Source organism: Sciurus vulgaris (genome assembly GCF_902686455.1).
Source record: "Sciurus vulgaris genome assembly, chromosome: 17".
Classification (NCBI taxonomy): domain Eukaryota; kingdom Metazoa; phylum Chordata; class Mammalia; order Rodentia; family Sciuridae; genus Sciurus; species Sciurus vulgaris.
The window spans coordinates 52,304,050-52,316,529 of NC_136478.1; the positions used below are offsets into that span (position 1 = coordinate 52,304,050).

The window sequence follows — 12,480 nt, forward strand, 5'->3', positions numbered from 1 at the left end:
ATAATTCCTGCCTCGGGGACATTGTGAGAATCAAGTAATCAAGTGAGAACAGTGGCATATAGTAACATGTTTTTATTAGTCACCCAGCATCCCCATTGCCCAGCTGTGCTGATTCACAGGAGGTGCTCCAAGGCATTGGAATATATGAATGAATGGTTTACTGGGTGGGGGAAAGGCTGTGGGAAGCAGGGTGGGAAGAGGGATCCCTTGGTCACCACTAGCTACTGCCTCTACAGACCAACAAGGCTTGGGCCAAGGGGGACGTCCAGGAAGCGGGGGCTGCCTCCCGCCGTGCCTTCCTGCTGGGGGTCCTCGCCATCGGACTGGGCCTGTGCACATATGCAGCTGCGCTGGTGACCCTGGCGGCCTATCTTGCCTCCCGGGACCCGCCCTAGTTGCCTCCATGGCCCCCGCTGTGAACCCAGAGCCTGGCAGCCCAGTGCATCTGTGGGCAGGAAATGGAGAGTCCTGATGCCGCATCCAGAAAGGGGAGTGAGCTGGAGACCCCGTCCCATTCGTGGCCACCACTCAGGCAGCAGCAACGTGAGAAAATTAAACAAGACACCCTTGCAGCCAAACTCGAGTCTGTCATGTGTACGGGGAGGTGGACACAGTGGTGGTGTCTGAGACCAGGAAGGACCAGCCAGGGTGGCACGCGGGTGTAGGGTCCCCACACAGCAGGATGTTCTCTTCACCATAGTCGTTAGTAGAGGATTGAGCCTTAGTCCCCCACCTGGCAGCCATGTAACCTTGGCCCAAGTGACATCTCTTCCAGTCTCACTTTCTCTCTTCTGTAAAATGGGGCTGCTTTTCTCTCATGTCAAGCTTAAATTCATCCCACACAGAAATGGCCATCTGCTCTCTCCCTCTGCACTTTCCGATAGCTGAGTGAAAGAAAGCAGCCCAAACTGCCTTAGGCAACAACAGTGAGAACGCTGAGGTAGAACTGGACTGGACTGTTATCCGTCTGGCTCTCTGTTCCTGTGTCCATTTTGTTGTGTGCCAGCCCCCATCACGGGGAGAGAAAACTTCCTAGCAATTCCAGACCCCTTTCCCAGGCCCTTCCAAATCAGATGGACCAGGCTTGGCAAGGATGGGACTCTACCATTCGTGGCGGCACATGCCTGTAATCCCAGCAGCTCAGGAGGCTGAGGCAGGAGGATCACGAGCTCAAAGCCGGCTTCAGCAAGTTAGTGAGACCCTGTCTCCAAATAAAATATAGAAAAGGGCTGGGGATGTGGCTTAGTGGTTGAGCACCCCCGAGTTCAATCCCTGGTACCTCCCAAAAAAGAAGAGAATAGGACTCTAAGGAAACATGAAAGTCCTGGCACCGGGCAGGCAGAACAGTTGTCTGCAGAGCACTCAGCAGAAGCAAAGGGAGAGCTCACCAATTGGGCCTGATATCAAGTAATAAAAAAAATGCAGCTTAGTCTTCTCACTGTTTAATGCCATTATGATGGTTCTTGCTAGAAAATAGCTTTCCCCAGTTAGCCTTCCTCTGAGCATTTAATAGAGCACAATTTCAAGCTAAAGATATTTGAGCATTTCCTTTTTGGTTACAGGGGGATGAAGATACTGTGGGGGGTGGGGGGGTGGGGATTCTGTGAGCTAATTCAAGCATGTGAAGTCACAGCAGGGGGTCTGACACACGAACCCCCCCACACCAGGGGCCTGCCAATGCAGCCCATGTGGCCTAATGGCTCTTTAGCTCCCTGCAGTACTAAATACTGCTGGGGAGCAGTCAAAGGGCAAGGAAGTACGCCCATGACCTCCAAACACCCAGGGTGCCACCGTAAGCCTCAACTACTGCTTACAGAGAGATGACATCCAGCCTTTGGATCTTCCTGGCATCCCTGGGTTTTATCTAAATAGGAAGGGTTCTGAGACTGGACTCCGTGGGACGCCTGTTCCTCTGCCGACTGGCTGGTGACCTCGGGCAGCTAACTGGCTTCTGAGCTTGTTCCCTCATCTTCACGTGGGGACTAGCACAGCCCCACCTCATGGGGTTGCTGGTCAGTTAAAGCTGCACTTGGCCAGATTCCTCCTGTGGCCCACAAGGTCCCACGTTTGAGGTCCCATGTTCATGCTGTACTTATTTCCCTGACCCCATCTCCCCCCTCCTGCCCTTCTTGTTCCACTCATCACACTGGCTGCCTGGCTGGTCCTTGACCCCTGGGGCACTCCCTCCTGTTATGCAAGAAATTGCTCCCTTTCCTCCTGAAGGGCTCCCTCAGGTGTGCCCTGCTCGATAAGGTGTCTCCACTCACGTATTATATCTGCCCTCCCCAAAATGACTCTCCCCAACTCTTGTTCCCTATTTCTTGTTTTTGTCACGTTTACCAACAATTTTTTGGTTCCTCACCCCATTGCTTCTAGAACACAGGGCCAGGGTCTGTGGTTCACTGCCAGGGTCTCAGCATCCAGCAGGGCCTGATGCAGTAGGTGCTGGCAGACCTTGGTTGGAATGAATGGATCCTCATTCATTCAATTCGGGTGAGCTCCCTTTAATGTCCTTGGGAGGAGGGGCCTATAACCTAGGCTGGGGCTGTCCGGGGCCAAGCCTCCTCCCACCCCAGTAGAGCCCCCGCAGCCACTGTGCCTGAAGCCATGAGGGCACACAGGACAGAGGGGCGCTGGGTGCTGGCCTGCTCCAGCCTGGAGGTGGTGGGCGGTGGCAGCGGGAGGGGCGCCCTGCCCTGGCTTGCCTCAGCTCTTGGAGTAGCGCCTCTGCAGCGATTCCCGGTAGAAGCGGAAGACGTGTTGCGAGGCAGCCTGGGCTGCAGCCAGGCACTGCTGGAGCTGGGAGGGGAGAGGCAAGTCAGTGCTGGGACCTCGCCCCACACCCACCTGCAGCCCAGCAGGCCCAAGAGGTTCCCGAATCCCACAGACTCCCAGGGCCCCCAAGCCTACCACCTCTCCTTCCTACCCCAGGCAAGGCACACGGTGAGGGGATTATCTTGAGTGCACTTCTTTCCCTCTTCATAAGCTCTGTCTTAGTGGAAAGCAGGAGGAAAATGCTTCAGGGATCTGAGGCTGGCAGCAACCAGATCTTAGACCAATGGGAGTAGCACTCAGACACCCTGGAAGACACCCCCCGACCTTGCAGAGCCACGCGCCTCAGAGCTCACAGAACTGGACAGACCTTGGGATTTACAGCCAGGGAGTCAGAGACCCCCAAATCTTTACTGCCACATATTCCTAGGTCCGTAGGAGTGCCGGGTTGGAAATGCTACTGGAGACCTCCTGGCCCCACAGCTCCAAGCTCTGTACCTAGAGTCCCTGCACTCTGGGGGGCTCCTGCCTTGAGCTTGAACCTGGGGGCCTTCAGATGTTCTGCCTTTTTCCCTATCTCACAAATTGGGCTTCCCTCCAAATTTCCACAAAGGTTTCCATGGTTACAAACATCGAAGTCCCCCACGCCGCTTGCAGACAGGGAGGCAAGGAAGGAGTTGGGACAAGACCCCGTGTCAGCGTGGGAGAGAAGGTTCTGGCTTTCACCCCCACCCCATCCTGGTACCTCAGCATCAGAGTAGAGCCCCTTGGTGGTGGACATCAGTAGCTTCCGTTCCACACTGTCGAGAGCAAAGGTCAGGACTGCTCGGGCCTCCTAGGGACAAGAGGCAGGAGATAGTGGGGCACCTCAAAGCCCCTTTCCCACAACAAGGTGCTCACATCTCGAGTGCAGCTGTTTTGTCTACATACTACTCTGATCCTGGGTCACAGTTCTTTACCTTTCCTTTGTAGAACTGGTCCCTACGTCCCTTCTTCCAGTCAGGTACCCCAACTGCCCCTTACGGGAGCCAGTGCTGGTCATTTACCAGGCACCTTTCCACCAGCCAACCCTTTACAGGCTCTGTACTGCAAGGGCTGGGGACCAGTGGACTATGTTCTTCAGACTCCCTTGCTGTTAGGTTCAACCAGTAAAAAAAATCTCTTGGGAGATGGGGAAGAGCATCTCAGTCCTCATCTGACAGTGGCAGCTGCTGTAATAGCCAAAGAAGAGATGTGGGTCCTGCACTTCAGCAGCCAGGAGAGAGGCAGGACATCTTTTGTGCAACTAGAACCAACTGCAATGACGTACGTCTCCAACAGCCCAGCAGGAGCTTCCCCTTTGCCTCAGACTCTTCCAACATTGTCCCCTATATTAAATTCATCCATCTTAAGTACCCCAAGTGTCGTTTTGTTTTCCTGACTGGCTATGACCATGAGAATACCCCAAAAAGAACCCAGGACACTGCAAACCTGAGTGGATCAAGAAAGCGCTCCAGCCCTCTGTTGTTTTTTTTTTTTTTGGCAGTACTGGGGATTGCACATGCTGGGCAAGCGCTTTATCACTGAGGTATATCCCTACCCCAGCCTCTTAAGATGAAAGGATGGGGCTGACGGAGGCAGCCTCAGCCTCAGGAGAGATGCTGGGCAGAAAGAATGAAGCCAACGCACAGAAAAAAGCAGGGGTGAGAAATGAAGGAAGGAAATCCGACTGTTTGAAGTCCTGGTTTTAACTAGACCTGTTCTTTCAGGGTTTGGAAACAAAAGCCAACAAATTCTTGTTTGGTTTGTGCAAGTCTGAGTTGGGCTGCAGCACCTGCAGCCGAGTGAACCCTGACGGACGGAGCAGGGCCTGCCAACTGGGGCTGAGGCGTGTGCGCCGACTGACTTGGAGACAAGTGAGGCCTGGAGGAGGGCAGGCAGAGCCACCTGGCCACAGCCCTTCACACCTACCTTTTCTTGCTTGACTGTGGGGTCTAGAACCAGGGTCCCATCAGAGTCCAGGGCACAGGTGACCCCGCAGAAGAGAGCTCGCATGGGGACACCTGCATCCACTAATGCCATGCAGGCGGCATTCAGGCAACAGGCCAGGAGCTGAGCACAACGGGAGCAGTTAAGAAGAACATCGACTGCAGAGCCCACGGCAGACATCACTCACACATCCTAGAAAGGCAGCATGGCACGGGGGATAAGCAGCTCTGGGATCGAGTAAGCCCTGTCTCACACCTGGCTTTGCCATCTTTCAGCTGTGTGACCTCGAACACGTGACTTGCTCTGAGTCTCAATCTCATCTGCTTCAAGGGGATCATGATATTTAACAAGCATATACTAAAAGTATATAACAAGTATCTTCAGGGAAACAGTCAGAAGGAAGAAACCTCCCAAGGTCACATGGAAGAGCCACTGGCAAAACCAGGCCCAGCACCCAGGAATCCGTCCGCCATCCCGGACACCAGGTGATGGAGTCAGGGTGGAGGGAGGAGCTGTCATTGCTGTTGCCTTGGCGGGGGGGGGGGTCACAGGCTGGAGCTGCCTCAGTGTCCTCCTGTCTTTCTTCCCCAGGCTTAGCAGAGTGCAGAACGGTTTTGGCTTTATAATCATTTCCAGCCCTACCACTAAGCCTGTCGCTTCCTCTGGGCTTCAACCCACATTAAGGGGCAGGCTGGTGGTCCCTGGCACAGGCTCTGTGGTAGACAGACCTGGGTGAGTTCTGCCTCTGCTGCTGTCCACCGTGTCCTTAGTAGGCAAGGCACTTCCTTTCTCCGAGCCTTGGTTTTCTCATCTGAAACATCTGCTAAAGTCCTTGGGCTCTAGAACCAGATGGCTTGGGCCCAAGTCCTGGAGTGCCACTTACACAGGGAACATAAAGGCACTTGATTTATGGGCTGAGAGGATTCAATGGGTTTAAGTGTCTAAGGTGCTTAGAACAGTGCCTGGTACACAGTAAGCACTTAAGCTGTGTCTGCTTTCCTTCTTTTCCAGTTGGTGCCTGCCAAGTGTCTGGAGGTTTCTGGCTGACAGTGTGTTACAGAGCCACCAGCGAGGACGCCATCAGGGCGGTTCTGGAGTACCTCCTGTCAGAGGTGGCCAAGGGAAGGATACAGAGCCTGCATCGCTGACCACCTGAAGCACCACAGTGATGGAGGTGCGGGGGTGCAGCGCTCCCAGCACTACTGCCTCGCACGTGTTCCTGATTAACCGCTCCCGGCTCTTCTCGGCTACACCTAGGGAAATTGAGGGGAGATGGTCAGGTTCCTCCTTTCTTCCTGTTCCCCCTCCACTTGCCCCGCCACTGAGAGGAAAGCCCTGTGAAAGGTTCAGTGCAGGACAGAGGATTACCAGTGGGAAGGGGGCAGGGCCTGACTGCTACCCACCCACCCCAGCTACCATCAGCACCCGAGGAAGGAACACTGGGGAGTCTTGTGCTGCTGCCCATGCCCACTGCTACCCAGCTGGCCCAGACCAGGGCAGTGAAGGAGACAGGGTAAAAGGGCAGAAAAACAGGTTAAAAGAGGAGCTGGCGGGGAAGAGAGGACAGAGAGGGAACACTGACAGACACTGAGACGAGGCAGAGTTAGAGAAAGAGGTGGCAACAGCAGAGAGGTGACCTGACCAGGCGGTGCAGTAGAGACTGGGGAAAACAGGCAGGAAGGAGCTGGGCAAGGTCCCAATGGACTGGACCTTCAGAGGGTTAGCCGGACCCAGTTACCAGGCAGCCCGATCTTTGGCCTCAGGATCACTTCAAGTGTAGCCTTGTTGAAGATCTCTTTGCTGACCTTCACCTCGGCTGGCCCATACACACCAGCCAGGACAGAGGTATCACCTGAGGAGACAGCAGGGGAAGCTTTAGACAACCTTCCCTGCTTCTGGGGCCCAATATGCGGCATGTAACAACAAGGGCCCTGATGGCCTGGGCTCCTCAGGTCACCTCCACCATTTGTTGGACGTGATTCTTTGAGGACCCACTTTACTTCTCTCTGCCTCCACTTCCTCATTTATAAAACAGGATAAGAGCCGCCTCTCCCTCATAGTGTTCTTGTGAGGAGTAAATCACAGTTCAGCGCTCAGGGTGCAGCTCAGTGGTAGAGCACTTACTTGCCTAGTACGTGCAAGGCCCTGGGTTCCATCCCCAGCACGGCAAGAAGGGAAAAAAAGTGCGCTTCACTCAAAACACCAGAGGACACTGCCCGGCCCAGGTGGAGAGCACAGTGAACTTCAGCTGGTATTATTCACTAACCCCACCAGCTCAGTGTTTAATCTCTGCAGTTTCTTGTACTTAGGATCATCACAGAGGAAAGGAGGCCTATACACTAATCTCACGTTCCATCTCCCCCATATGAACATGAAACTGAGGCATATTTCAGTATCACTGAGGTTCCCTGGCCTGCTTCTCTTTAAGAAAAAAACAAACAGTATTGCAGACCAGTGCTACAAACTGCAAATAAATATGCAGCAAGAACAAGCTCACAGACAGGCTCCAGTGCAGACAGGATGCGGCAGACTCTCTCAACCGCGGAGGCAATGCTTCTACCATCCTTCCTCCCCTGCAGGCTGAGCTGACGGGTTAGAAGGGAGAACTGGAAGAAAAGCAGCTGCTGCTGCTTCTCAGAGTTCCAGAAAACTGTAGACTGAACCCAGATCCTTCACTTTGGGGCTGGGGAAAGGAGGACCCTGCACAGACCACCTTTCTCCATGGTGGCGCTAGACCATGATTCTCCCTTCCTCCACAGCTTGGGTAAGGAGGCACTGTTTCTGGGTTCTCCTCACCTCAGAGCTACAGAAATCCCATTTTCCAGGTAACAGTGGGAGTTAGGTATAGGAAATACTACTTCAATATAGCATCAAATGAATTAGGCAACGCAGTAGGAGATGGGGAGTAAGTTAAGAGGGAGCATCTGCTTCCCTGCTGTGAGGCCAGCAAATGGCAAAAGGTAACAGGAACATAAAAGGAAGCTTCTGAATCCAAAGGCTACTCTAGATTCAGCCTGAGAACTGGATGGGGGTCTAGGCCCCATTCCCTACTCTTTTTTATTTTGTACTGGGGATTGAACCCAGAGGCATTAAATCACTAAGCCACATCCTCAGCCCTTTTTATTTTGAGATGGGGTCTAAGTTGCCTGGGGTCTTGCTAAGTTGCTGAGGCTGGTCTTGGACTTGTGATCCTCCTGCCTCAGCCTCCTAAGTCACTGGGTCCATCTCCTACTCTTGACAGAAAAATGCCCCAGGACAAGGAACTCTTGGTGGGTAAGGAGGCTAGGGAGGACAGCTGGAGCAGAGGGAGGCAGGCTGGTAAGCCATGTCCTTGGGTCTCACGTCAGGCTCTTCTCCCCCTGTTCCTTCAATGTCCTACGTCTCTCAGCCAGTTCTGGGGACATCAGAATTTGAAGATCTCATTCTCCTGGTCCCATAGTGTCTGGACCCGAGAGGTCTGGGTCAATGGCACAGGACCTAGGACTGCGCACTGCTGCACCCGAGGGCGCTCAGATGGAGCCCACGCCTTCCCCAGGCACCCTGCTTTCCTCTTTTTTCAGCTTCTGGGTGGCAGCTTTCTTTGACAGGGTCATCTGTGAATCAAGCATCTCAAGGAAATCAGAGGCAGAGGTTGAGGATGGGAGTCGGGGAGGGCCTCCGGTCAGGTGTGGGGAGGACTTCATCCTAAACCTCTCGTTTCTTCCTCTCGGCTGAGGGTGGCTGACTTCACGCTTACTTGGGTGTACCTCTTCCTCTCCCTCTCCTTCAGAATTCCAACCAGTGAACAGGTCTCTCTGGGTTTTGTCAGGATGGGGACGTAGAGGGTTTTCCTCAGGAAGATGGAGTCATTATTATACAGGTGGTTTGCACACTTAATCTGTTCCATCATCATGTGGTATTTAAGCGCTAGTCCAGCTGGGGTGTCTCTGGGTTCCAAATCATGCCCCAGATGTCTTTCCTTCACTGGGGAGCAGGCTGATCGCAACCGACTTCTGTAGAAAGGAGCCCGGCTCAAGGAATGGATATTCAGAGAATTCCTTTCCCCTTCTCTCTCCTCTCCCAGTGTCTCCCCTCTTTCCCCAACACTATGCCCACCTTCCTCCCCACCCCGGACTTCTCCCTCTAAGCCCATTACCCACAAATCTGTCAGTGCCTGAGTTTCTCAACATTCCTCCAACTTTTGACCCCCCCACAACTCCTTGCTACTTCAACCTCTGACCTTTGAACTCTAGACCCCTTCCTCAAAACTCTCCTCAGTTTGTCCCCAAGTCAGGTAGCCAGGTCTTGAGGCACCCCCACATTCCAGCTCTGTCCCATTCCAAGGTTCACATGTTAGGGTCAGGAACAAATCAGGCCCACCCCAAGTAGGGTGTGGCCAAAGACGAGGCACGTGAGGATTTCGAGTTTGTAGTACACGGTCAACTCTGAGATCCTGAAAGGCTAGCTCTGCATCAGACAGCTTACACTCTTAAACTCAGGCTCCACAGACAGGTTCTTGACCCTCCAAATGCCTTGAATTCGCCAAGACATTAGGACCTGGATCCAGCTGAGCAGTAAGCTCGAAAAAAGACTTCATTTCCCAAAATGTTCTGTGTCCACAGGGCTGATATTATTAACTTCAACAGTAATTTTTCCTGAAAGCGAACCTTCCTCCCTCTTACTGAAGCTGGTCTCAATTCCTCTTTCCAAAGCTTCCCCCAGTCCAGTGCTCACCCCCAAATTCTGCAGTAGCCCAAATACCTAAGAAAGGGATACATCTCTGGAGGTGGGAAGTATCCTGACTCCTGCTTATTTCCCGAGAGCAGATATGAACAGGTGAGGGGAGGTGAGACCTGGAAAATAACAAGCCTGGCTTCTAATCCTCTCTGCCTCCCCTTAGATCTTGCGTGATTTTGCTGACCTCTTTCAGCCTCAGTTTTACCATCTCCAAAATGAAGAGACTGGATTCAAACAATAATGGCTTCCAAACTTCTCTTACTATAACTCCCATAAGATATACATTTTAAAGGACAACCCAAAACTCACACAAATGTGTGTAAATGGAATGAAGGCAGCATAAAACAATTCTACTTTTAACATTTTCTTTTCTGTTCCACTTAAAAATAATACTGGTTGCAACTCATTTACGCAGTGGTTCTCACCCTGGCTGCACACTAGGGAGTTTTAAAAGATTCCTATGCCCAGGTGCTTCCCCCAAGGCTTCTAATTTAACTGCTCACAGGTGGGGCACAGGCACTGGATGCCTCAAAGTCCCTCAGCTAATTCTAACATGTAGCCAAGCCTACAATCTGCAGTGTTAAAAAACAGAGCTGGGCTACAGTTCAATGATACAGCACTTGCCCTACATGCACAAGGTCCTCAGTTTGATACCCAGAACCGCAAAACAAAAAACAAATAAACAATAAACCACAGGTGCTCTAGCCTATGCTTCTAAACATTGGCTTGCAATCAGAATCACTGCAGGACTTGATTTAAATATGAAATGCTTGCTTCTGCCAGGCACGTGCAAATCTGTAATCTTAACCTGGGAGGCTGAGGCAGGAGGATTGCAAGTTTGAGGCCAGTGGGCAACTTAGCAAACAAACAAACAAAAAAAGGGGTTGGGGATGTAACTCAGTAGTAAAGTGCTCCTGGGTTCAATTCCCAACACTGAAGGGGGAAAAAAAGCAGGGCCAGACTAGGTGTGTGGTGGGTTCTGGGGCTCTGTATTCTTACAACTTTGCCAGAGATTCTGAGGCCAGAAGTACTTGGAATGCACTTTTTGAGAGTCTGCAAGGATTACCATTTGCTCTAGGGCTCTGTGGGTTTGGGTTTAGAAAGGGAAGGGGCTGCCTTTCTCATTATTTTTTAAGAGTCAGGGGTTGCCCAAACTGGTCTGGAACTTCTGGCTCAAGCTATCCTCCTTAGTAGCAGGGACTACAGGCGCTAAGTTGCTGCAGTGCCTTGCCTTCTCTTCCTTAGGTTCTAAGAACAGTCAGGCATCTGAAACCAACAAGAGAGGTATGCTGCAGGAAGGCCTGAGAGTAGGAGCTGCTGAACAACTGAGGGATTCTCTTCCTAGGAAACCCAATCTACCCTCACATGGGAGATGATGACCTTAGCTCCAGAAGAATCCACCTTGAAGCCATATTCTTACCCAAGCAGAATTCGATTCTTGCTGGGGTTTTCATTCCTGTTACTTCAGATGAACTGTTACACCTAAGCAATGGAGTCCCTATCCTCTTGTCTTCTCCAGGATGTGACTCCAACAAGTCTCCCCTCTCTCCACCCCACATTCATCCCATTTACTTGATCCTCTCACAGCAAAATTCCTGAAGTGCTGTCTTCACTTGTTGTCTGTTTTTCCTTATCTTGACCCAATGGCTCCACTGCAGCAGATTGTCAGTGTCACCAATGACCTCCAAATTATTGACCTTCACATGATCCAGCCTCTCAGAGAGAAATAGCTGGTCAGTCCTTATATCCCAAACACTGTTTTCTCTTGGTTCCAGTTACCACCTTCTTTTGGTTTTCCCCTGCCTCACTAGCAGTTCCTTCTCAGTCTCCTTTGCTAGCTTCTCACACCCCGTGAGCTCAAAGTTGGAAGGGCCTGGGGCCTCTTCTCTTTTCCACCTACAATGATTGACTCATATGCTGAGATATGTACCTCGGTAATGGGATATTTGCTCAATTGGTGGGGTGGGAGTGAAGAAGATATTTGTCAGCCCAGGGTAGGGACATCATCTTTGATCTGAGAATATTTACTTGTGTAAAAAAATTTGCCATGGTGTAATTATAATTAAGCCTGTGGTGGTGATGTGCTTATTCAAGTGATATTTGTGCAAATGCACATATGTGCCTCTGAGGTGATGTAGGGCCCTAGGATGTGCGTGTGAGAGGCAGGGGAAGAAAACTAGTGAAGGCGGATTATTTACCCTGTTGAGATTTTTCCCTATTCTGGAATATTAACTTTTATGGGGTGGTTCGCCCCTGTCTTACTCTGAGAATTTTCTACCTGGGTGGAGAAAACGTTGCAGTCAGGAGCGAGAAATGTGTATCCTGAAGTATTCACTCGGATCAGAAGTTCTGCATCGGAGCGGGGGGCGGGCATAAACCAGCTAATATCGCAAGATGGGCACGCCATTGTAGGGTACACCATAGTCATTCTTCAAGACAAATACAACCTAGGTATACGTGGCTCAGGCAATTTTGGGTTAAGTTCTTACCTTGCAGAAAAGAAGCAGAGCCATCGGGCCGGGATAGCAGGTTCTGTTCACAAGCAAAGTGCCGGAGGCTACAGCCTGGGCCCCGAGGGCTGGATTCTGTTCCACCCTCACTGCAGACCTTGGCGTCAGCACGCATCGGCCCCTCCATTTCCCCAGACCCCACGTGCTAGGGGCCGGCAATGTAGCTTCCGCACCGTTGGGCGCGGCGCGCTTGCGTACAGGCTGCGTACTCAGTGCGCACGCGCCTGGCCGGGGCACAGTCAGAATTGGCTCCCGCACGTGTCTCAGCGTTTACCAACAATCTGGCTCCGCCCAATCCCACCTCCCAACTCTGGCAAAGCCATTGGACAATCGAGAAAAGGAGGCGGGCCTTGGCGTGGGCTCATCCTACCCAAGGCCCCCCGGCCCTAAACCTCGGAGGCTCTCGTCAGGTTGTCCTCTTCTCTGCGAATTATAAGAGTGATTACAGTGAAGAGATCAGAATAACTTTTAGGACTATGTATTGTCTTCTCCATCTATATATGCATCCTTGATG

The 12,480-nt window shown here is 52.0% G+C and overlaps 2 protein-coding genes and 1 pseudogene across 6 annotated transcripts in view; 1 reads left to right on the forward strand and 2 right to left on the reverse strand.

Annotated features, from left to right (window-relative positions):
- TMEM91 (transmembrane protein 91) overlaps positions 1–5,878 on the forward strand; it is a 25,220-nt gene extending 19,342 nt beyond the window's left edge. For 3 of the 4 annotated variants that reach the window (XM_079118436.1, XM_079118438.1, XM_079118437.1), the window contains exon 4: positions 237–2,358. In XM_079118436.1, the coding sequence (XP_078974562.1) occupies positions 237–395 (159 nt within the window). In that variant the 3' untranslated portion in view covers positions 396–2,358. Of the gene's footprint in view, positions 1–236; positions 2,359–5,751 lie in introns of those variants that run through there. The other variant, XM_079118439.1, reaches the window with a different exon arrangement.
- EXOSC5 (exosome component 5) lies at positions 2,489–12,246 on the reverse strand. The gene is made up of 6 exons (XM_079118429.1): positions 11,946–12,246; positions 6,479–6,592; positions 5,872–5,993; positions 4,723–4,863; positions 3,518–3,607; positions 2,489–2,799 (listed from the first exon to the last, which is right to left on the reverse strand). Exons 1-6 carry the CDS (start codon positions 12,091–12,093, stop codon positions 2,707–2,709), a joined length of 708 nt encoding a protein of 235 aa, XP_078974555.1. The 5' UTR covers positions 12,094–12,246; the 3' UTR covers positions 2,489–2,706.
- On the reverse strand, positions 7,367–8,872 carry LOC306647691 (lysM and putative peptidoglycan-binding domain-containing protein 1-like; annotated as a pseudogene). The gene has a single exon. The product of its transcript is annotated as a lysM and putative peptidoglycan-binding domain-containing protein 1-like (transcript).
- Positions 12,247–12,480: the final 234 nt, after the last annotated feature.

What these genes read in the sequence shown, in the direction of transcription:
- EXOSC5 (XM_079118429.1), bottom strand. Translation starts at nt 12,093, where the DNA reads ATGGAGGGGCCGATGCGTGCTGACGCCAAGGTCTGCAGTGAGGGTGGA. An exon ending in GCCAAAGATCGGGCTGCCTG is followed by an intron (nt 5,994 to 6,478) that starts GTAACTGGGTCC and finishes CAATTTCCCTAG; the next exon opens with GTGTAGCCGAGAAGAGCCGG. An exon ending in CCACAGTCAAGCAAGAAAAG is followed by an intron (nt 3,608 to 4,722) that starts GTAGGTGTGAAG and finishes TCTTGTCCCTAG; the next exon opens with GAGGCCCGAGCAGTCCTGAC.